General features: G+C 37.6%; 2 protein-coding genes across 2 annotated transcripts; both read left to right on the top strand.

The window, feature by feature from the left end:
• Positions 1-390: 390 nt before the first annotated feature.
• LOC114476900 (serine/threonine-protein kinase pim-3-like) lies at positions 391-12190 on the top strand. The gene is made up of 10 exons (XM_028468901.1): positions 391-540; positions 585-654; positions 858-1100; positions 1394-1488; positions 2503-2553; positions 2643-2858; positions 3456-3633; positions 3740-3909; positions 11412-11653; positions 12157-12190. The coding sequence occupies exons 1-10, from the start codon at positions 391-393 to the stop codon at positions 12188-12190; spliced, it is 1449 nt and encodes a 482-aa protein (XP_028324702.1).
• A 3733-nt stretch (positions 12191-15923) lies between these two features.
• LOC114476899 (serine/threonine-protein kinase pim-1-like) lies at positions 15924-21430 on the top strand. The gene is made up of 9 exons (XM_028468900.1): positions 15924-15972; positions 16771-17013; positions 17217-17459; positions 17753-17847; positions 18863-18913; positions 19003-19218; positions 19817-19994; positions 20101-20271; positions 21336-21430. The coding sequence occupies exons 1-9, from the start codon at positions 15924-15926 to the stop codon at positions 21428-21430; spliced, it is 1341 nt and encodes a 446-aa protein (XP_028324701.1).
• Positions 21431-21761: the final 331 nt, after the last annotated feature.

The raw sequence follows: 21761 nt of genomic DNA, 5'->3' as shown, positions 1-21761 counted from the left end.
TGTTTTTTTTTAAATGGTAAAATGCTGGAAAGCTTGATATCAAACTAATTTTAATCACTGATGATTAACTACATATGTGCAGAACAGTCCATAGAACTGTAACATGGTTCCCCAGTTTTAATAATTAACAATTTTTATAATATTTTCAGGGTAGTTACAATTACAAAGTGAATCATCTGAAATCAATTACAATTCAATTATGATCACGACAACAACAGATATTTAAAGTTACAACTACGCTATAATTGTAATTAATTATCAATTATAATTGACCCCAACCCTGGAAAAAGGACAGATTGTTGTGTTTTTCTGTTAGAAGTGAACACTAAGCGGTGCTAACATTGGCTTCTAATCATTGAAATATACAAGAAATGTGGAGGACACACTAACATGCTGATGTTCTTCTTTTCAGAAGGACCCATCCCACGACACTTTGAGGGCCCACTCAAGGATGAGGACGGGCTGCTCACAACGGGAAGGGGCCGGAAAAGAAAGGCTGACAAAGACAATGTTTTACTGTCAAACAGCAAGAAACCGAAGGTTGTGGAGGGGTTTCAGGAGCTACCATCTTGATTCTCTTGGAGGACTATTCTCAGGTTTACCCTGACTCACCATGTTTAAATGAAACAGAGAAAGACTGTATCCGAAAAAGAGGTAAGATGAACAAAGCTAAACAAGCCTTATCTGTAGTGGTGATTATCGCAGGCACTCATTGTACTTCTAATAATGTTTACCCCTTCAGTCTGTATTAGAACTGGGCCATGTATCAAGATTCAAGATATATTGCGCTTTGTATTTTGGCAATATAGAAAATTACAATATTGCCTTTATCGATTTATATAATTTCTTCTTTTCAGAAGGACCCATCCCACGACACTTTGAGGGCCCACTCAAGGATGAGGACCGGCTGCTCACAACGGGAAGGGGCCGGAAAAGAAAGGCTGAGGAAGACAATGTTCAACTGTCAAACAGCAAGAAACCAAAGGTTGTGGAGGGGTTTCAGGAGCTTCCATCTTGCATTCTCTTGGAGGACAATTCTCAGGTTTACCCTGACTCACCATGTTTAGATGAAACAGAGAAAGACTGGATCCGAAAAAGAGGTAAGATGAACAAAGCTAAACAATATAAAATACACTATTATCGAGTGTAGAACCCGTATTTTCAAGGTAAATACTGCAGACAATCAGGTTAATTTAATTATGGCAACCAAAATTGAAATATGATCAATTGTGCAGCCCAAGGTAATATGCATTAAAATTCAGGATTTTTGATGAATGATTGATCTTTGATGGTTCATGAAGTCATTTTAGAAGTTACAGTTGTGTGTGCGTTTCTGTCCGAACGTCTAAATTGTTGCATTTTCAAACCAATGTGTCTGTTTGTGTGTTTGCAGAGGATTTTGAGTATTTATACAAGGAGCAGTTTCTGCTCGGTAAAGGTGGTTTTGGGAGCGTCTACGCCGGTATTAACCTGTCTGATGGCAAATCTGTAAGTTTATACACACAATTTACACACAGTTTTAGTGTTTTCAGCCTTTAAAAATGACATTTACGTCTTCATTTATCCATGTTCACTTACAACTCAATTACGATTACAGCGACCAACATTTTTTCCGATTACTATTAAAATTGAAATTATTATTTTTCCCCTAAAGGTAAATTACAATTTTGTTCTCAATTACTAAAGTTCAATTACAATCAACCACAATTACTGTGCCTTTAATAAATCACCCCATTAACTCTGACCCTTCTTTTGTGTTAGCATCTCTTTTCAGTTTTGAACCATGTCTTAAATCAGCTGTAAGATACACTAAAAAATATTATCTATCACCTAATTTGTTTCACGTCTCTTGGTTTCCTTGTTAGGCTTCTTTATCCAGGAAAATATAGGTTTTAATATTTTCGGTGTGGGAGTCTGAGCCTTATTTTCTGTCAGTATATCCCTAGATTTCATTTTTCCAAAAAATGTCAAAATGATCCTTAAGAGAACCAACAGGTAAACGTGATATGAAACATATTTTAATAATAATAATTATTTATTTTATTTAAAAGTTTACAATAAAAACAGAATAATAAAACAGTAATAAATGTTAACTATGTGTGTGTAAGCCATAGAACAGTAACCCTGTTCCCCATGTTTGCGTTTAATTAAACGTAAATGACAGTTTTTATAGAATTGACATGACAATTACAATTACCATGTTCAATTCAATTACAGTAACAACAGCAACACATATTTCCAATTACAATTATAGGTACGTCATAATTGTAATTTATTATCAATTACACAATTATAATTATAATTGACTCCAACCCTGGCCCAGTGTCATAATCAGTCGGTGAACAGATTAGTTCAGATTTCAGTTTTGATACGACAGTGAAAAATGTTACAAAAATACTCTGAAAAACCCAAAAGTGTATCACATTTTACACACATTCCCACTGATTTTAGTGTTTAAAAACCATGAACGTTGTGATTAAATGCTTGATTTTTGTCCTGCAGATAGCCCTAAAACATATTCCAAAGGCCAAGGTGAAATACTGTCAAGTGGATGTAAGTATTTTTCTCATCAATGATTGCAGAAATTCTCAGATTTGGGGCTCGTTTTTGAAACATGGGCTGTTTGTTTTCTAAACTTCCAGAATGGGGAGATGAAGGTTTTGGAGACGCTGCTGTTGATGAAAGCGGCCGGTAACCTCGGTGAAAGGTGCAAATATAACCCCGGAATCATTGAGTTGGTGGATATTGTTGATCTTAAAGATGAGGTGGTCATAGTTATGGAACTTCCTGACAATGCCATGGATCTGCATAACTACTGCAAAATGAAGAATGGAGAGATGCAGGAACAGGAAGTGAAGGTAAGCACGACTTTAATCACTGTGTCTCCAAACTCCTCCCCTCACTGCCCCATAACCTAAGGCTGCTCGATTATAGAAAACAATAATAATCACCATTATTTTAGTCAGAATTGAAATCTTGATTATTTGTCAACCAAATACGTTATTCAGTTTTAGTACAAAACAATGTAAAATGTATTCCTTGATCATAAATAAAATCCTTCAAACACTAAAATCAAGTATGTTCACATTTGCACAAAACAAAACACTTCATCATCAAACCCAAAATGTTCTCAGATAAGAGAATTGACTTGCCTTGCTTTTTTACCGAGTGTTTTTTGCTGCGTTTCTCCTGCGATGTTTCAAGACCGCTAGCAAACACTTTCCTCGCGTTAGCCTGCAGGCTAGCTTTAGCTTTGAGAGTAATGGGGCTTAGGAGCTAGCATGTGCATGCATTAAACAACTCAAAGTTAGTATTAATAATCGTTTTTTTTCCCGTGTGTGCCAAGTTTTATTCTTTGCAGATATCCTAAATTGTGGAAGTTTGTTTAATTTAGCAAATAAAACATATGTATAAAGACAGTCTTACCCTAACCCTTCTGTCTCTTTCTGTTACAGGTTATCATTCAGCAAATCCTCAAAGCAGCTTTCATAATGCATGAAAATGGGGTGTTCCACAGGGACATTAAAGCAGAAAACGTCCTGATTTCCAACACCAATGGAACCCCATCCGTAAAGATCATTGACTTTGGCTGTGGTGATTGGGTCAAAGACGTGCCCTATGAGCAATTTGCTGGTTGGTGTTTAATTCTTTTCTTGGTTGCACATCTTAGATTCCACAAAATTTCCTCTTTGACTCTCGTTGTAACTGCTTTTTATGTTCCATTTGTTTTTGATTCTAGGTACACGTTTTTTTGCCCCACCGGAGTTTCTCCGCCATAAGAAGTACCAGGCTGAACAAACCACGGTGTGGCAGATCGGGCTCCTCCTTCATAACCTGTACACGCACAAACCCTATGGCACAAAAGAACACATGAAAGGAGAAACACTGTTCATAAACAGTCTCTCTTTTGTAAGTCATGCAAACACAAACACTTGACTATACTGTCCAGCAGGGGTGTCAAAGTGGTTCAAACCAGTATAATAATGGCATAATAAGCACTAATAATGACGATTGAAAACGTTTTACCTTCGTTGTTGTGCCAATAAATGAAAGTACATTCTGATTAGTGCTTGTCAATAGATTAATAATTATGTGCGATTAATTAATCATGCTTAAATTTGCTGAGAAATTGCCCTCAACTTAAGGTGTTTTCATTTAAATGACATTAATGTGGCAGATTGAAAACATAATGTATAACAAATTGGGCTTTATAAAGTGATTTATTGTTTTTAACAGACATTTCCAGTCTTCATTGCTTTTTCTCTCCTTCAGATTATATATAATAAATAAAACAGACCCATCAATCACAGTACTGTAAATTAGCACATCAAAAATAACATTAACAACTCATGGATTTATTCATTTGGGCGCTGAACCCTGTCATCTTGTCCAGTGTGGACTGGCCACTCGGTCTACTGTAGTGTCCGAAGGACCGCTGTCCTGCTAGCTGCTACATAGTTAGCATTGATGTGCTAGCTGCTACATAGTTAGCATTGAGGTGGTAGAGCTCCGCTGGAAGGCTGGAGGCTAGCAGAGCTCCACTGATCCACACACTGTTTCTTGCACACAACTGGGCTTTAGTTTTCCATCTGATGTGTTTTTTTTTTTGTTTAACTAAATTCAAGCGCACAAAAACTTCTTCTCAGGTTCTACTGTTGTAGCCGATGCATTAGTATTGAGTATAATAGGAACGCGCGTAATGAGAAGAAAAAAAATTAAGCGATTAATGGCGTTAATTTTTTTCTGTAATTAATTGATCGCAATTAACGCGTTAAAGTGACAGCCCTAATTCTGATGTTATTAAAACTGTGGCATGATAGGAAAATAAGTGCACGTGCACCAATAACAGTCTTATATACTATGGTGAGACCCTTTTGGTCAAATTAGAAATAGCAGCTTCTTTTTGAATCTTTGACACTCCTGATTTATAGACAATCTGTTCTAAAATCTTCCTTTCATTTTACTCTCCAGGGGTAAACGTCTTTGCCATGCAGTGCCTGACAAAAGATCCTAACTGTCGAGACGGGTTAAAGAAACTGCTGGATCACAAGTGGTTCAAAGTTTGAAAAAAACTCCATGAATTTCCACACCGGTGTATGTGTACAAATATACAATTAAACTGTAAATATCTAAATAAAGTGCAAATATATTCTCAGTCAAATCACTGTTCTCTGAGTCTGGTGAAGAAACACAAGAAATCATGGTAAGAATGAAGTAAAAACAATTCGATGCATCTGTCTATGGGACTCCACATCCCACAATGCATTGTGAAAACTTTTCTGACAATGTCAATCAAATGAATGTTTACAGTGGAGATCAAAACAAACTTTTAAACAAACAGCAATTTCAAACGTGACCTATGAAGCCTAAACTATAGATTAAACTGATTTTGTCTCCAGGCAGCTTTAATTATTGTAATTATAAACAGTAAATTGTCACCATGAGGCAATCTGGCATTGGACTGGACCTTTGTGCAAAATTTGGTGATTTTTGGCATTTGGGAAATAGGATTTCCTCCCCGGAACAAGAAGAAGAACAAGAACACAGGATATAATTTACAATAGAATCTTGGCAGTTGAGGCTGTGCCCAGACCTCGAATAACAGAACAATATTCAATATTGTTTGAACAATATTCAAATGAATAAGTGCATCCGCAATTTTGTAGTAATTTGGTCATTCCAAAACCAACCACACTATGGAACTCCTGTTAATGTCAATATGAATACATACCTCCGATGGGCCCTGTACTAGTGATATTTAATATTTAGATTTAGCATTCAGATTTAATTCTAAATGTCATAGGTGAAACTACATATTTAGCTAATATGCAAATTCACCGTTCAGATTCAGCCTTTAACAGCTATATTTAGATTTAACATTTACAATTTAGATTTAACATATACCATTTAGATTTAACATTTAGATTCAGATTTAACAATTAGATTTTCCATTTTGATTTCGATTTAACATTTAGATTTCGATTTAACATTTTGGATTTATATTTAACATCTATCTAAAAGCAAGGGACGTCTGTGTGTGTGTGTGTGCGTGCGCGTGTGGAGCAAATATTTTATTTATTTTATTTATTTATTCAGTTTATTTCCGACATGGTTACATTCACTTTTTTTTTTTTTTTTTTTTTTTTACATTTTTTGTACATGCCGAAAAAGGAGACGAGAGAAGCAGTTTGCTTATCCGGGTCCCGTCCCCTGTTTTACCATCGCAGATTTACATGGGTTTACATGTCTCTCTGGTCAAAACATTCTTGATTTCTTCTTTTTTGTGTTATTCTCATCTGTTGGCCTTGTTCCCTGCCAGACGTTTGTTAGCATTCCTCCAGTTCAAGAATAGTTCCTCTTTCGAAGGTGTTTGGAAGATTCTTCCCTTTTCATCCACAATGTCACCTTGTTTTGTCTCTACATCAAGGGTAATCCAGCTGTTGTTAGTTCTATTGGCAGTGTTGTATTTTCCACTGTCTGATGATGGGATCAGATCCAACTTGTATAAACACATCACTACATCCCAGTTCACAAGCAAAGTAGTATTTTAATGTAATATATCTTAGTTCATAAGCGTGTTCTAACTGCTGTTGTTAGTTTTATTGGCAGTGTTGTATTTTCCACTGTTAGATTTAACTTGTATAAACACATTATTATATCTTAGTTCAAGGCAGTAATTTCATTGTATATAAAAAAAAAATCGTGTTTCTAACTGCACATATGACAATAAACACTTTGAATTTAAATTTAATGTAATCCTTACTCACCCCACCACCTAGCAATTAAAATGAATAAATGACAGACCTTTTTTACTCTTGGTTTCCACATTTAATTCGGTCTCCGTAAAATAATCACAGTCTGAGTTTGTTTCCAGTGTTTATATAGATCTGGGTCCATATCCATGATTACCATCAGTAATGTTGTTTGTTTAGGGTGGATCCTCGTATTTTCCCAAGTTGTCCATCGTCTTGATAAGAACTGGTTTTCCGTCCTCTTCTTCCAGGATGTAAATCCTGCAGTTTTTGACCACGTCTTCAAAATCTTTCCTTCTTTTTTTATTTGGCGTGCTTTCCATGCAATGCTTGCATTTTGTTTCGTCAGGTTTTCATTGATGTACACCTTCGTTCCCTTGAGTTTGTTTCGTTGCTTGATTATTTCTCCTTTGAATTTTATATTCGTGAAGGTTATTTTTACAGCTCTGGTATCATTTCTCTTTGGCAGGAGATGGCAGGAGTTGACTGTTGTCAGGGTTCAGGACAATGTCCTTCGACTTCAGGAAGTCAATGACCTGTTGTTCAATCGATTTTGTTTCTTCGTCACTCCTGGGTTTTATCTTTAGGCCTGTGATGATGACATCTTTCTCTCTTTCCTTTTGTTCCAGCTGTTCAACCCTCGCGTTTCAACAATTTATCTCTTCAGCATTTCTTTCATTCTTTTCTTTCAGTACCTTTGTTTCGCTTTGTAGTCTTTCCAGTGAGTTTTCCAGCGTCTCTTTCCAACGACTTTATCTCAGCAGATAGGTTTTGTAGACCCTCGCGTATCATCTCCTTGACCTCTTCCAAACCCGAATTGGGTTCTGAAGGGCCTCCCTGCGGTTTTTTTCACCATTTTCCTTCAGTCTTGGGCCCAGTTTTTCAGGCTGTTCAGGCCTATCTCCCCGACGCGGTGCGAGTTCAACCTGAAACTTGGTCAACGGGTTCCAAATACCCCAAGTGTGTGTATCTGTTTATTTTGGAGTGATTTAGTCTTTTCAAAATGTTTATTTTAATTTTATTTCACTTCTGGACGGCCCCGAAATGAAACCTATTCAACTTTTGACCTCAGGGTGTGAGGGGGCGCTAGCGCACCATCTGTTGAGAGACGACTTCCGGTATCCATTTTGAAGGTGAAACAGATGAACTGTGAATCAGCTGCTATTCATCCATGTTCCAAATACCCCGAGTGTGTGAATCTGTTATTTTGGAGTCATTTGGTGACGCAAAAACGGTCCAAACATTAATTTTATAATTACAGCCTCCCTCGGTTTAGAGCGCGCTACTTCCGGTTCTGGGTTCATGAGGTCACCATGTCGCAGGTTGTTTGGGTTAAAAAAAAAAAAAGAACACGTCTCTACATTGATTATTGTTTGTTCTGCGCCAGGGTAGTGTTCATATATTATTCTATGTGCCAAGAAAGGATGCTAGCAGCTACAATGTAAACACACGCACGCACACACACGGCTGATGCGGAGCACACAGAGCCGTTTAGAGAGAGTTGTGACTGTGGTGTTGTGGTACTTCTGTGTCTCTCTTAGCAATATGCACGTGTGTAAAGATAACGCACAGAGGATATGGATGTACACACACACACACACACACAGTATTTATAATAAAAATATACTAAACAAGTAAAATAAAACCAAAAAACTCAAAAATATTATACAAAAAGTACACAAAAGACAGAAAATACATCAAACAAAAAAAAATTAAAATGAGTATAAAAAAAAACAACAAACACATTCATCATGCACATGTCCCATAAAATTAACCATTTGCTAAACGTTTATTTTTCATGGTGCTTCCGTGTCTCTCTTAGGAAACGCGTGTGTGTAAAGATAACGCAGGAGGAGATTATTTATTGTTTAGGCCTTGGTTCACCCTGACGTTTATGCTTCTGTTTTTGTGTTTAATTGTTTGGCAATAAATGACCTTTGCCCTTATTCAATTCTCTGTGTTTTTTGAATGTGTTTGTTCCTACCCTAGACTAGGGAACGTAACATATTTTTGGGGGCTTTTTTTGAATTGTTTAAGTGTAATTTTTTATTGTAGTCAGGTATAGAGCTTTTCATATTGTTGGCTGACTGATTTTTTCTCTTCTCCAGATTGTGATGGAGGAGTTTAAAATGGAAGCCCCCATTAGATAAATTGGATAGGTGTAGCAACGATGAATTGATGTCAATTTTTGTGACATTCTTCTTTCGTTACATGGCACTAAGACAGAAATTAAGAGTTGTTTGACAAAGCAACTGATTGAAAAGGGTGTGTGTGAAGACGCCGTCTCAGTTGACCAGCGCTTGGGCGTAGAGGAGGAAGTGGGAACAGACACTGACACGTCAGCCTAACCGGCTGTCAGCGCTCGGGGTGTGGCCGGAGCAGAGGCTCCAGAGCGGGCGGCCCTGCCACACACAGACCCGATCGCGCTGATCCAGGCAGGTGTGGACACGGAGGACTTAAAGTTGGCCCTCCACATACGTGAAGTGAAGTTGGAGACGAAAATAATTATGAGGTTGAGCGCATTCGTCTCCGCCTGAGGATGATGGAGCTGGAAGTTCCTGTCCTGCGCACACCGCTGTTGGTAACACGCCCCCCTTCTCTGCTGATCAATTCAACGTAAGTTGTCAAATCACCTTAGTGCCACAGTTCAGAGAGAGTGAGGTGGACAGTATTTTAACGCGTTTGAGCGTATAACAGCCACTTTGAACTGGCCGAGGGATGTGTGGTGTTTATTGCTCCAGCATAAATTGGTAGGAAAAGCACAGGAAGTTTGTTCAGCCCTATCAATAGAGGAAAGTTTATCTTATGACGTGGTGAAAGCCACAGTGCTACGCGCATATGAGTTAGTGCCAGAAGCTTATAGGCAAAAGTTTAGCAAGCCAAACATATGTAGAGTTCGCCAGGGAAAAATCTATTTTGTTCGATAAATGGTGCACAGCAAGCAAAGTTACAACGTTTGACCCTGTTAGAGGAGTTTAAATCGTGTTTGCCTGAAAAACTTGTGGTTTATTTAAATGAACAAAAGGTGGGAACGTTAGCAAACGCTGCTGTATTAGCAGATGAATTTGTTTTAACACATCCAGTTTCTTTTCCGTTGGTTCACCGTGAGCGTGTCACCTGCGCTGAGGTTAAAACTCCAAAGTGTAAGCACAGAGGCCCGCTGCGCTCCAACACCGCTCCTGTCAGCAGCAGCAGCTATACTGACCGTGTGTGTTTTTATTGTCATGACGCTGGACATATGATCGTTAACTGCCCCGTTATTTTTACGCAGAGAGCAATCAAAGAGCCCAAAAAAATCAAGTCCAAAAAGCGTTGGTTTTGTGCGTCCTGCTCCATTGCAAGCTACTGACACGTCATGCGTTAGTGACGCACGGCTGAACGTGAGTTATGATCCGTTCATAATAAGGGGAGCTGTTTCTCTAACGGGTATAGGGGAAGATGATGTGCTGATCACTATTCTCCGTGATACTGGAGCTTCTCAGTCATTAATTGTACAGAGCGCTTTACCCTTTTCTGACAGCTCATACTGTGGCTCAGACGCGCTGGTGTGGGGGGTGCAAATGAGCACTTTGCGCGCCTTGCTCCATTCAATATGTTTGCATTCCTCTCTAGTGTCTGGACGAGTGCGTGTAGGAGTGCGGGAACGATTACCAGTCCAGGGGGTGTCCATGATATTGGGGAATGATCTGGCGGGTGAACGTGTGTTTCCTGCTGTGGAAGTGATTAATAAACCCGGAGTTGGTTTGATAACCGCAGGAAAAATAACGTGTTTCCTGTTTGTGCTGTAACCCGTGCACAAGCTAGAAAATGTAAAGGTATAGATTTGTCTGATTCATTTCTGTCAAATGATCATCAGGACCAGATGAGTGAAAAATCTGACTCTGCTGATAAGCCAGCAGAACTTAATGACAGTCTGATACCCAGTGAAGCAGATTTGAAGTTTGAGGTGGATCAAAGTTCTTTTGTAGCCGCTCAAAACACAGACCCAACCCTGTCTGCTTGTTTAGAAGCTGCAGTCACCACTCAAACCAATTCTGAAAATGTGTACAGTTTGGAGAACGGTGTCCTTATGCGCCGTTGGTTCCTCCTGCAACTGGTAATTTAGAGTGGAATGTGGTGATGAAACAAGTGGTGTTGTCCACAACCATTCCATTACCAGGTGCTTAGTTTAGCTCACGATGGTCTTGCTGGACATTTAGGAATTAAGAAAACCTATTACAGAGTCCTTCGCTGTTTTTTTTGGCCTGAACTAAAATCTGATGTGGGAAAATTCTGTCGCTCATGTCACGTGTGTCAATTAAGTGGAAAACCTAATCAGACAATTCCTCCAGCACCATTGCATCCAATCCCAGCTTTAGGTGAACCTTTTGAAAATGTCGTATTAGACTGTGTGGGTCCCCTCCCAAAAACAAAGTGTGGTAACCAATACATGGTAACTCTAATGTGTAGTGCAACTCGTTACCCAGAAGCCATCCCTCTACGCACCATAAAAGCTAGGACTGTGATTAAAAGCACTGCTAAAATTCTTCTCAACCTTTGGGCTTCACGGTCTGTACAAACAGACCAGGGAAGTAATTTACTTCCAAAGTGTTCTCCCAGGTCCTTGCTTCATTGTCAATTAAGCATGTTAAATCTAGCGCTTTCCACCCTCAATCCCAGGGGGCGCTGGAGCAGTTCCACCAGACGTTAAAGTCTATGCTGCGAAAATACTGTCTGGAGCAGCGTAGAGATTGGGATGAAGGTTGCCTTTCCTCCTCATGGCTGTGCGTGAGAGTGTTCAGGAGTCAACTGGTTTTAGCCCAGCTGACTAAGTGTTTGGTCACACCGTGCGTGGACCACTACAGAAAAAGTTCTGGAGGAGTTCATCGTCCTATGTGTAATGTGCTGGATTTCGTTCTAAGGTAAGGGAGAGATTGCACAATGCTTGTCAGATTGCAAGTAGTTCGTTGGCTGCATCCCAACAGGGGATGAAGCGTAGATATGATTGTAAGGCTGTTGAAAGACAGTTTAGTGCTGGTGATAAAGTTTCTGGTTCTGCTTCCGATTCCTAGTTCTGCACTTCAGGCCAAATTTTGTAGGCCCTTATAATGTGAGAAACAGTTAAGTGAGACGGACTATGTGATTGGCACCCCTTTCATCATGTAAACATGATAAAAAAAATATGTCCCGAGAAGTGATCTTTCAAAACCACCTGCTGTGGCCGTGATAGTCTCTGTGCCGACTTCGCGAGAGACAGAGGGTAGTGAGAATTGTACCGATTTTCCTTTAAAAGATTCACCCAGTTCATCTCCTTTGGAGAACTCTGCAACCATGAGTGACATGCAAATGTATCTAAGTCATTTAGAGGGCACTTTTCAGACAGATGTTATAAATTTCACTCTGGATAATCCCACGTTGTTTTCAGACACTCCAACCCGTACCACTGTGTTGTCACATGACATAGACACTGGTAAAAGTCCCCCCATTAAACAGGCGTCTTACCGTGTAAACCCAACCAAACGTGCTCTGATGAAAGAGGAGATGAAATATCTGTTGGAGAATAACCTTGCTGTTTGAAGTTGTAGTGCTTGTTTGTTGGTTCCCAAACCGGATGGAACTAATAGATTCTGTACTGACTACCGGAAAGTTAACAATGTCACCAAAGCTGATTGGTTTCCCCTACCCCGGATCAATGATTGTGTAGACTGAGTTGGATCTGCAAAATTTGTGACAAAACTTCATTTATTGAAAGGATACTGGCAAGTTCCTTTGACCTCCCATGCTTCTGAAGTTTCTGCTTTTGTTACCCCAGATGGTTTTTTCCAGTATACAGTGATGCCCTTTGGTCTTCGAAATGCTCCTGCCACGTTTCAGCGGCTGATGAATATGGTGCTTGCTGAGGTAAGCAACTGCAAAGTGTATATAGATGATGTTGTTGTGTATTCTGACACCTGGACTGAGCATTTACACACATTGAGACTGGTTTTTAGCAAACTAAAGGAGGTCAATCTGACCTTAAACTTAGCAAAGTGTGAGTTTGGTAAAGCGACTATCACCTATCTAGGTAAGATTGGGACAGGTGCGGCCTATAACCGCTAAGATTCAGGTTATCATTGAGTACCCTGCGCCTCAGACCAGGCGAGAACTCCGTCGATTTTTAGGAATGGCTGGTTACTATCGCAGCTTTTGTAAAAACTTTGCTGAAGTGGTTGCCCCTCTAACGAGTTTAACCAGTGTAAAAAAAGATTTAATTTGGAGTGAAGAGTGCCAACATGCTTTTACTGCTTGTAAAGCACTTCTGTGTAGTAGCCCTGTTCTGTCTGCCCCTGAAGTGTTACGCCCATTTCAGCTGGAGGTGGATGCAAGTGCAAATGGTGCTGGAGCAGTTTTATTTCAGGAGGATGGGGATGGAGTTAATCACCCGGTGTGCTATTTTTCAAAGACGTTCAGTGGAGCTCAGGTAAACTATAGCACAATAGAGAAAGAAGCCCTTAGCCTTCTTCTAGCTCTGCAGTTTTTTGAAGTTTACGTCGGGTCCTCAGTCATTCCAATAAAAGTATACACTGATCACAATCCACTTGTTTTCCTACATCAGATGTGAAACTCAAATCAAAGATTAATGCGATGGTCACTACTCATTCAAGATTTTAATTTGGAAATAAAACACAAGAAGGGAAGTGAAAATATTTTTGCGGATGCATTGTCCCGAGCTTAATTTTGCATTATGTTAAATCAAACTTGAGAAGTTTGTTTTCTTTGGTTGGGGAATGTTACGGCTGGTGACTTATTGTGTTGGTGGAGGAGTGAGAGCTCTTCCACAATTTAATATCTTTCCCAATGAGCAGGACAGCAGGGAGTGGCCATCACCAAGGATGCTGATTGGTTCTCCCCAGGGTGTGGCCCTACATAAGGACTGTCTACCCCAGAAGCTGGTGGAGAGCAGTAGTGGCTGTGTGACTCTCCCTTGCTTGCTGTCCACCAAGTGTGTATCTGGCTGTGTGAAGTGTGTGTGTGTGTGTACTCAGTGTTCCTGGTTTAACCAGCGTTTTGAGTTTGAACCACACCTGGAATTATTGTTTGTATTTTGTAAAGAAGCTGTAGGGGTGAGCTGCCATTTCATTTCCTGTTTTCTAGTGTTTTTGTGTACAGACTTTTATATTGTTTTGGCCTTGGTTCACCCTGATGTTTATGCTTCTGTTTTTGTGTTTAATTGTTTGGCAATAAATGACCTTTGCCTTATTCAATTCTCTGTGTTTTTTTGAAATGTGTTTGTTCCTACCCTAGACTAGGGACGTAACATGAGTAAAAGAAAACTAAACAATATTAATACAAAAATGACTCTAGAATAACACTACAAATGCAACAAAAAACAATAATTTTACAAAAAATGCACAAAAACACAACAGAAAGATACAAAAATGCACGACTCCAAAAAACATACAGTACAGAAAAATACACAAAACAAAAAAATATAAAAGAGGGTAAAAAACAAACAACAAACACATTTATCATGCACATGTCCCATAGAATTAAACCAGGAAAATTTCACCCACATTTTGCACCCACAATTATACCCCTTATGCTCCACCATGAATGTATACTTCCAACGGGCACTGTACTAGTAATATTAAAAATAAATGTTTTCACTGCTGATTTGCTGATTTTAAATGTTTTTATTGGTTTTTAAACTTATACAAATATTGAATAATTATTTATGAATAATAATCTAAGTATCTAATTATTTACAATTTTGCAGCCCCCCCACTCCCCCGACCCCCCCAACACAGTAGCTCACAATCACAAGTCTCAACAGCCAATCAGGAGACCAGTTAATACTCAGAAATAGAACATCAACAGTTTGTTTACCTTTGGTTGCTATGACAACCATAGAAGCATTTGAGCTTTCATCTTTGACTGCATAACTTCATAGTCATTTTAACTACATTATCCAGAAAGTAAGTGTTATTTGAAGCCACATCAGAATTCATGGATTTTCTAGGAAAGTTTCCCGGGCATGTACAGAACCTGACCAAAGGTTAGTGTTTACAACTCAGTTTTTCTGTGTAATTTAGATTTTTTTACTGGGAACACTTCTCTCAGAGAGGAGTGTATATTTGACCTTTTAGCTTTAAATCAGTGATAAATGTGTATTTATTTGCTGTAAATTAGTCAAAAATGTCAAGGGTTTTATATATATATATATATATAGAGTATATATATATATATATATATATATATATATATAACAGCCTTGTCTCTCGTCTATTTGTTTCGGTTATGTTCTCAATTACTAAAGTTCAATCAATTGCAATTAATCACAATTACTGAGCCTGAAATAAATGACCTAATAAACATTAGCATCTCTTAAAATAACAGGTTCTAAATAAGCTGTAAAATACAATTTGTTTTTTTCTGTCAATATACCCCTTGATTTCAATGTTTTTTTTAAATGTTTGTTCCTACCCTAGACTAGGGACGTAACATGAGTAAAATAAAACAAAAAACTAAACAATATTAATACAAAAAATGACTCTAGAATAACGCAACAAAAAACAATAATTTTACAAAAAATGCACAAAAACACAACAGAAAGATACAAAAATGCACGACTCCAAAAAACATACAGTACAGAAAAATACACCAAACAAAAAAATATAAAAGTGAGTTAAAAACAAACAACAAACACATTTATCATGCACATGTCCCATAGAATTAAACCAGGAAAATTTCACCCACATTTTGCACCCACAATTATACCCCTTATGCTCCCACATAAATGTATACTTCCAACGGGCACTGTACTAGTAATATTAAAAATAAATGTTTTCAATGCTGATTTGCTGATTTTAAATGTTTTCAATGCTGATTTTAAATGTTTTTATTGGTTTTGAAACTTTTACAAATATCGAATAATTATTTATGAATAATAATCTAATTATCTAATTATTTACAATTTTAGAGCCCCCCCACTCCCCCGACCCCCCCAACACAGTAGCTCACAATCACAAGTCTCAACAGCCAATCAGGAGACCAGTTAAAACTGAGAAATAGAACCTCAACAGTTTGTTTACCTTTGGTTGCTATGACAACTATAGAAGCATTTGAGCTTTCATCTTTGACTGCATAACTTCATAGTCATTTTAACTACTTTACTTTAGAAAGTAAGTGTTATTTGAAGCCTCATCAGAATTCATGGATTTCCGAGGAATGTTTCCCGGGCATGTACAGAACCTGACCAAAGGTTAGTGTTTACAACTCAGTTTTTCTGTGTAATTTAGATTTTTTATAAGATAGATTTTTTTTACTGGGAAGACTTACTGGGAGTGTATATTTGACCTTTTAGCTTTAAATCAGTGATAAATGTGTATTTATTTGCTGTAAATTAGTCAAAAATGTCAAGGGTTTTATATATATATATATATATATATATATATAACAGCCTTGTCTCTCATCTATTTGTTTTGGTTATGTTCTCAATTACTAAAGTTCAATCAATTGCAATTAATCACAATTACTGAGCCTGAAATAAATGACCTAATAAATGTTAGCATCTCTTAAAATAACAGGTTCTAAATCAGCTGTAAAATACAATTTTTTTTTTTCTGTCAATATACCCCTTGATTTCAATGTTTTTTTTTAAATGGTAAAATGCTGGAAAGCTTGATATCAAACTAATTTTAATCACTGATTATTAACTACATATGTGCAGAACAGTCCATAGAACTGTAACATGGTTCCCCAGTTTTAATAATTAACAATTTTTATAATATTTTCAGGGTAGTTACAATTACAAAGTGAATCATCTGAAATCAATTACAATTCAATTATGATCACGACAACAACAGATATTTAAAGTTACAACTACGCTATAATTGTAATTAATTATCAATTATAATTGACCCCAACCCTGGAAAAAGGACAGATTGTTGTGTTTTTCTGTTAGAAGTGAACACTAAGCGGTGCTAACATTGGCTTCTAATCATTGAAATATACAAGAAATGTGGAGGACACACTAACATGCTGATGTTCTTCTTTTCAGAAGGACCCATCCCACGACACTTTGAGGGCCCACTCAAGGATGAGGACGGGCTGCTCACAACGGGAAGGGGCCGGAAAAGAAAGGCTGACAAAGACAATGTTTTACTGTCAAACAGCAAGAAACCAAAGGTTGTGGAGGGGTTTCAGGAGCTACCATCTTGTATTCTCTTGGAGGACTATTCTCAGGTTTACCCTGACTCACCATGTTTAAATGAAACAGAGAAAGACTGTATCCGAAAAAGAGGTAAGATGAACAAAGCTAAACAAGCCTTATCTGTAGTGGTGATTATCGCAGGCACTCATTGTACTTCTAATAATGTTTACCCCTTCAGTCTGTATTAGAACTGGGCCATGTATCAAGATTCAAGATATATTGCGCTTTGTATTTTGGCAATATAGAAAATTACAATATTGCCTTTATCGATTTATATAATTTCTTCTTTTCAGAAGGACCCATCCCACGACACTTTGAGGGCCCACTCAAGGATGAGGACCGGCTGCTCACAACGGGAAGGGGCCGGAAAAGAAAGGCTGAGGAAGACAATGTTCAACTGTCAAACAGCAAGAAACCAAAGGTTGTGGAGGGGTTTCAGGAGCTTCCATCTTGCATTCTCTTGGAGGACAATTCTCAGGTTTACCCTGACTCACCATGTTTAGATGAAACAGAGAAAGACTGGATCCGAAAAAGAGGTAAGATGAACAAAGCTAAACAATATAAAATACACTATTATCGAGTGTAGAACCCGTATTTTCAAGGTAAATATTGCAAACAATCAGGTTAATTTAATTATGGCAACCAAAATTAAAATATGATCAATTGTGCAGCCCAAGGTAATATGCATTAAAATTCAGGATTTTTGATGAATGATTGATCTTTGATGGTTCATGAAGTCATTTTAGAAGTTACAGTTGTGTGTGCGTTTCTGTCCGAACGTCTAAATTGTTGCATTTTCAAACCAATGTGTCTGTTTGTGTGTTTGCAGAGGATTTTGAGTATTTATACAAGGAGCAGTTTCTGCTCGGTAAAGGTGGTTTTGGGAGCGTCTACGCCGGTATTAACCTGTCTGATGGCAAATCTGTAAGTTTATACACACAATTTGCACACAGTTTTAGTGTTTTCAGCCTTTAAAAATTACATTTACGTCTTCATTTATCCATGTTCACTTACAACTCAATTACGATTACAGCGACCAACATTTTTTCCGATTACTATTAAAATTGAAATGATTATTTTTCCCCTAAAGGTAAATTACAATTTTGTTCTCAATTACTAAAGTTCAATTACAATCAACCACAATTACTGTGCCTTTAATAAATCACCCCATTAACTGTGACCCTTCTTTTGTGTTAGCATCTCTTTTCAGTTTTAAACCATGTCTTAAATCAGCTGTAAGATACACTAAAAAATATTATCTATCACCTAATTTGTTTCACGTCTCTTGGTTTCCTTGTTAGGCTTCTTTATCCAGGAAAATATAAGTTTTAATATTTTCGGTGTGGGAGTCTGAGCCTTATTTTCTGTCAGTATATCCCTAGATTTCAATTTTCCAAAAAATGGTAAAATGATCCTTAAGAGAACCAACAGGTAAACGTGATATGAAACATATTTTAATAATAATAATTATTTATTTTATTTAAAAGTTTACAATAAAAACAGAATAATAAAACAGTAATAAATGTTAACTATGTGTGTGTAAGCCATAGAACAGTAACCCTGTTCCCCATGTTTGCATTTAATTAAACGTAAATGACAGTTTTTATAGAATTGACATGACAATTACAATTACCATGTTCAATTCAATTACAGTAACAACAGCAACACATATTTCCAATTACAATTATAGGTACGTCATAATTGTAATTTATTATCAATTACACAATTATAATTATAATTGACTCCAACCCTGGCCCAGTGTCATAATCAGTCGGTTGAACAGATTAGTTCAGATTTCAGTTTTGATACGACAGTGAAAAATGTTACAAAAATACTCTGAAAAACCCAAAAGTGTATCACATTTTACACACATTCCCACTGATTTTAGTGTTTAAAAACCATGAACGTTGTGATTAAATGCTTGATTTTTGTCCTGCAGATAGCCCTAAAACATATTCCAAAGGCCAAGGTGAAATACTGTCAAGTGGCTGTAAGTATTTTTCTCATCAATGATTGCAGAAATTCTCAGATTTGGGGCTCGTTTTTGAAACATGGGTTGTTTGTTTTCTAAACTTCCAGAATGGGGAGATGAAGGTTTTGGAGACGCTGCTGTTGATGAAAGCGGCCGGTAACCTCGGTGAAAGGTGCAAATATAACCCCGGAATCATTGAGTTGGTGGATATTGTTGATCTTAAAGATGAGGTGGTCATAGTTATGGAACTTCCTGACAATGCCATGGATCTGCATAACTACTGCAAAATGAAGAATGGAGAGATGCAGGAACAGGAAGTGAAGGTAAGCACGACTTTAATCACTGTGTCTCCAAACTCCTCCCCTCACTGCCCCATAACCTAAGGCTGCTCGATTATAGAAAACAATAATAATCAACATTATTTTAGTCAGAATTGAAATCTTGATTATTTGTCAACCAAATTCGTTATTCAGTTTTAGTACAAAACAATGTAAAATGTATTCCTTAATCATAAATAAAATCCTTCAAACACTAAAATCAAGTATGTTCACATTTGTACAAAACAAAACACTTCATCATCAAACCCAAAATGTTCTCAGATAAGAGAATTTGACTTGCCTTGCTTTTTTACCGAGTTTTTTTTGCTGCGTTTCTCCTGCGATGTTTCAAGACCGCTAGCAACAACTTTCCTCGCGTTAGCCTGCAGGCTAGCTTTAGCTTTGAGAGTAATGGGGCTTAGGAGCTAGCATGTGCATGCATTAAACAACTCAAAGTTAGTATTAATAATCGTTTTTTTTCCCGTGTGTGCCAAGTTTTATTCTTTGCAGATATCCTAAATTGTGGAAGTTTGTTTAATTTAGCAAATAAAACATATGTATAAAGACAGTCTTACCCTAACCCTTCTGTCTCTTTCTGTTACAGGTTATCATTCAGCAAATCCTCAAAGCAGCTTTCATAATGCATGAAAATGGGGTGTTCCACAGGGACATTAAAGCAGAAAACGTCCTGATTTCCAACACCAATGGAACCCCATCCGTAAAGATCATTGACTTTGGCTGTGGTGATTGGGTCAAAGACGTGCCCTATGAGCGATTTGCTGGTTGGTGTTTAATTCTTTTCTTGGTTGCACATCTTAGATTCCACAAAATTTCCTCTTTGACTCTCGTTGTAACTGCTTTTTATGTTCCATTTGTTTTTGATTCTAGGTACACGTTTTTTTGCCCCACCGGAGTTTCTCCGCCATAAGAAGTACCAGGCTGAACAAACCACGGTGTGGCAGATCGGGCTCCTCCTTCATAACCTGTACACGCACAAACCCTATGGCACAAAAGAACACATGAAAGGAGAAACACTGTTCATAAACAGTCTCTCTTTTTGTAAGTCATGCAAACACAAACACTTGACTATACTGTCCAGCAGGGGTGTCAAAGTGGTTCAAACCAGTATAATAATGGCATAATAAGCACTAAATAATGACGATTGAAAACGTTTTACCTTCGTTGTTGTGCCAATAAATGAAAGTACATTCTGATTAGTGCTGTCAATAGATTAAAAATATTGTGCTTTTAATTAATCATGCTTAAATTTGCTGAGAAATGCCCTCAACTTAAGGTGTTTTCATTTAAATGACATTAATGTGGCAGATTGAAAACATAATGTATAACAAATTGGGCTTTATAAAGTGATTTATTGTTTTTAACAGACATTTCCAGTCTTCATTGCTTTTTCTCTCCTTCAGATTATATATAATAAATAAAACAGACCCATCAATCACAGTACTGTAAATTAGCACATCAAAAATAACATTAACAACTCATGGATTTATTCATTTTGGCGCTGAACCCTGTCATCTTGTCCAGTGTGGACTGGCCACTCGGTCTACTGTAGTGTCCGAAGGACCGCTGTCCGTGCTAGCTGCTACATAGTTAGCATTGATGTGCTAGCTGCTACATAGTTAGCATTGAGGTGGTAGAGCTCCGCTGGAAGCCTGGAGGCTAGCAGAGCTCCACTGATCCACACACTGTTTCTTGCACACAACTGGGCTTTAGTTTTCCATCTGATGTGTTTTTTTTTTTTTTTTAACTAAAATTCAAGCGCACAAAAACTTCTTCTCAGGTTCTACTGTTGTAGCCGATGCATTAGTATTGAGTATAATAGGAACGCGCGTAATGAGAAGAAAAAAAATTAAGCGATTAATGGCGTTAATTTTTTTCTGTAATTAATTGATCGCAATTAACGCGTTAAAGTGACAGCCCTAATTCTGATATTATTAAAACTGTGGCATGATAGGAAAATAAGTGCACGTGCACCAATAACAGTCTTATATACTATGGTGAGACCCTTTTGGTCAAATTAGAAATAGCAGCTTCTTTTTGAATCTTTGACACTCCTGATTTATAGACAATCTGTTCTAAAATCTTCCTTTCATTTTACTCTCCAGGGGGAAACATCTTTGCCATGCAGTGCCTGACAAAAGATCCTGCCTGTCGAGACGGGTTAAAGAAACTGCTGGATCACAAGTGGTTCAAAGTTTGAAAAAAACTCCATGAATTTCCACACCGGTGTATGTGTACAAATATACAATTAAACTGTAAATATCTAAATAAAGTGCAAATATATTCTCAGTCAAATCACTGTTCTCTGAGTCTGGTGAAGAAACACAAGAAATCATGGTAAGAATGAAGTAAAAACAATTCGATGCATCTGTCTATGGGACTCCACATCCCACAATGCATTGTGAAAACTTTTCTGACAATGTCAATCAAATGAATGTTTACAGTGGAGATCAAAACAAACTTTTAAACAAACAGCAATTTCAAACGTGACCTATGAAGCCTAAAAGAGAGAGATAGTACCTACAATCACT

This window comes from Gouania willdenowi, chromosome 15 (genome assembly GCF_900634775.1).
Source record: "Gouania willdenowi chromosome 15, fGouWil2.1, whole genome shotgun sequence".
Taxonomy (NCBI): domain Eukaryota; kingdom Metazoa; phylum Chordata; class Actinopteri; order Blenniiformes; family Gobiesocidae; genus Gouania; species Gouania willdenowi.
The sequence above is the reverse complement of the archived record's forward strand: the minus strand, read 5'-3'. Positions and strand labels throughout refer to the sequence as shown.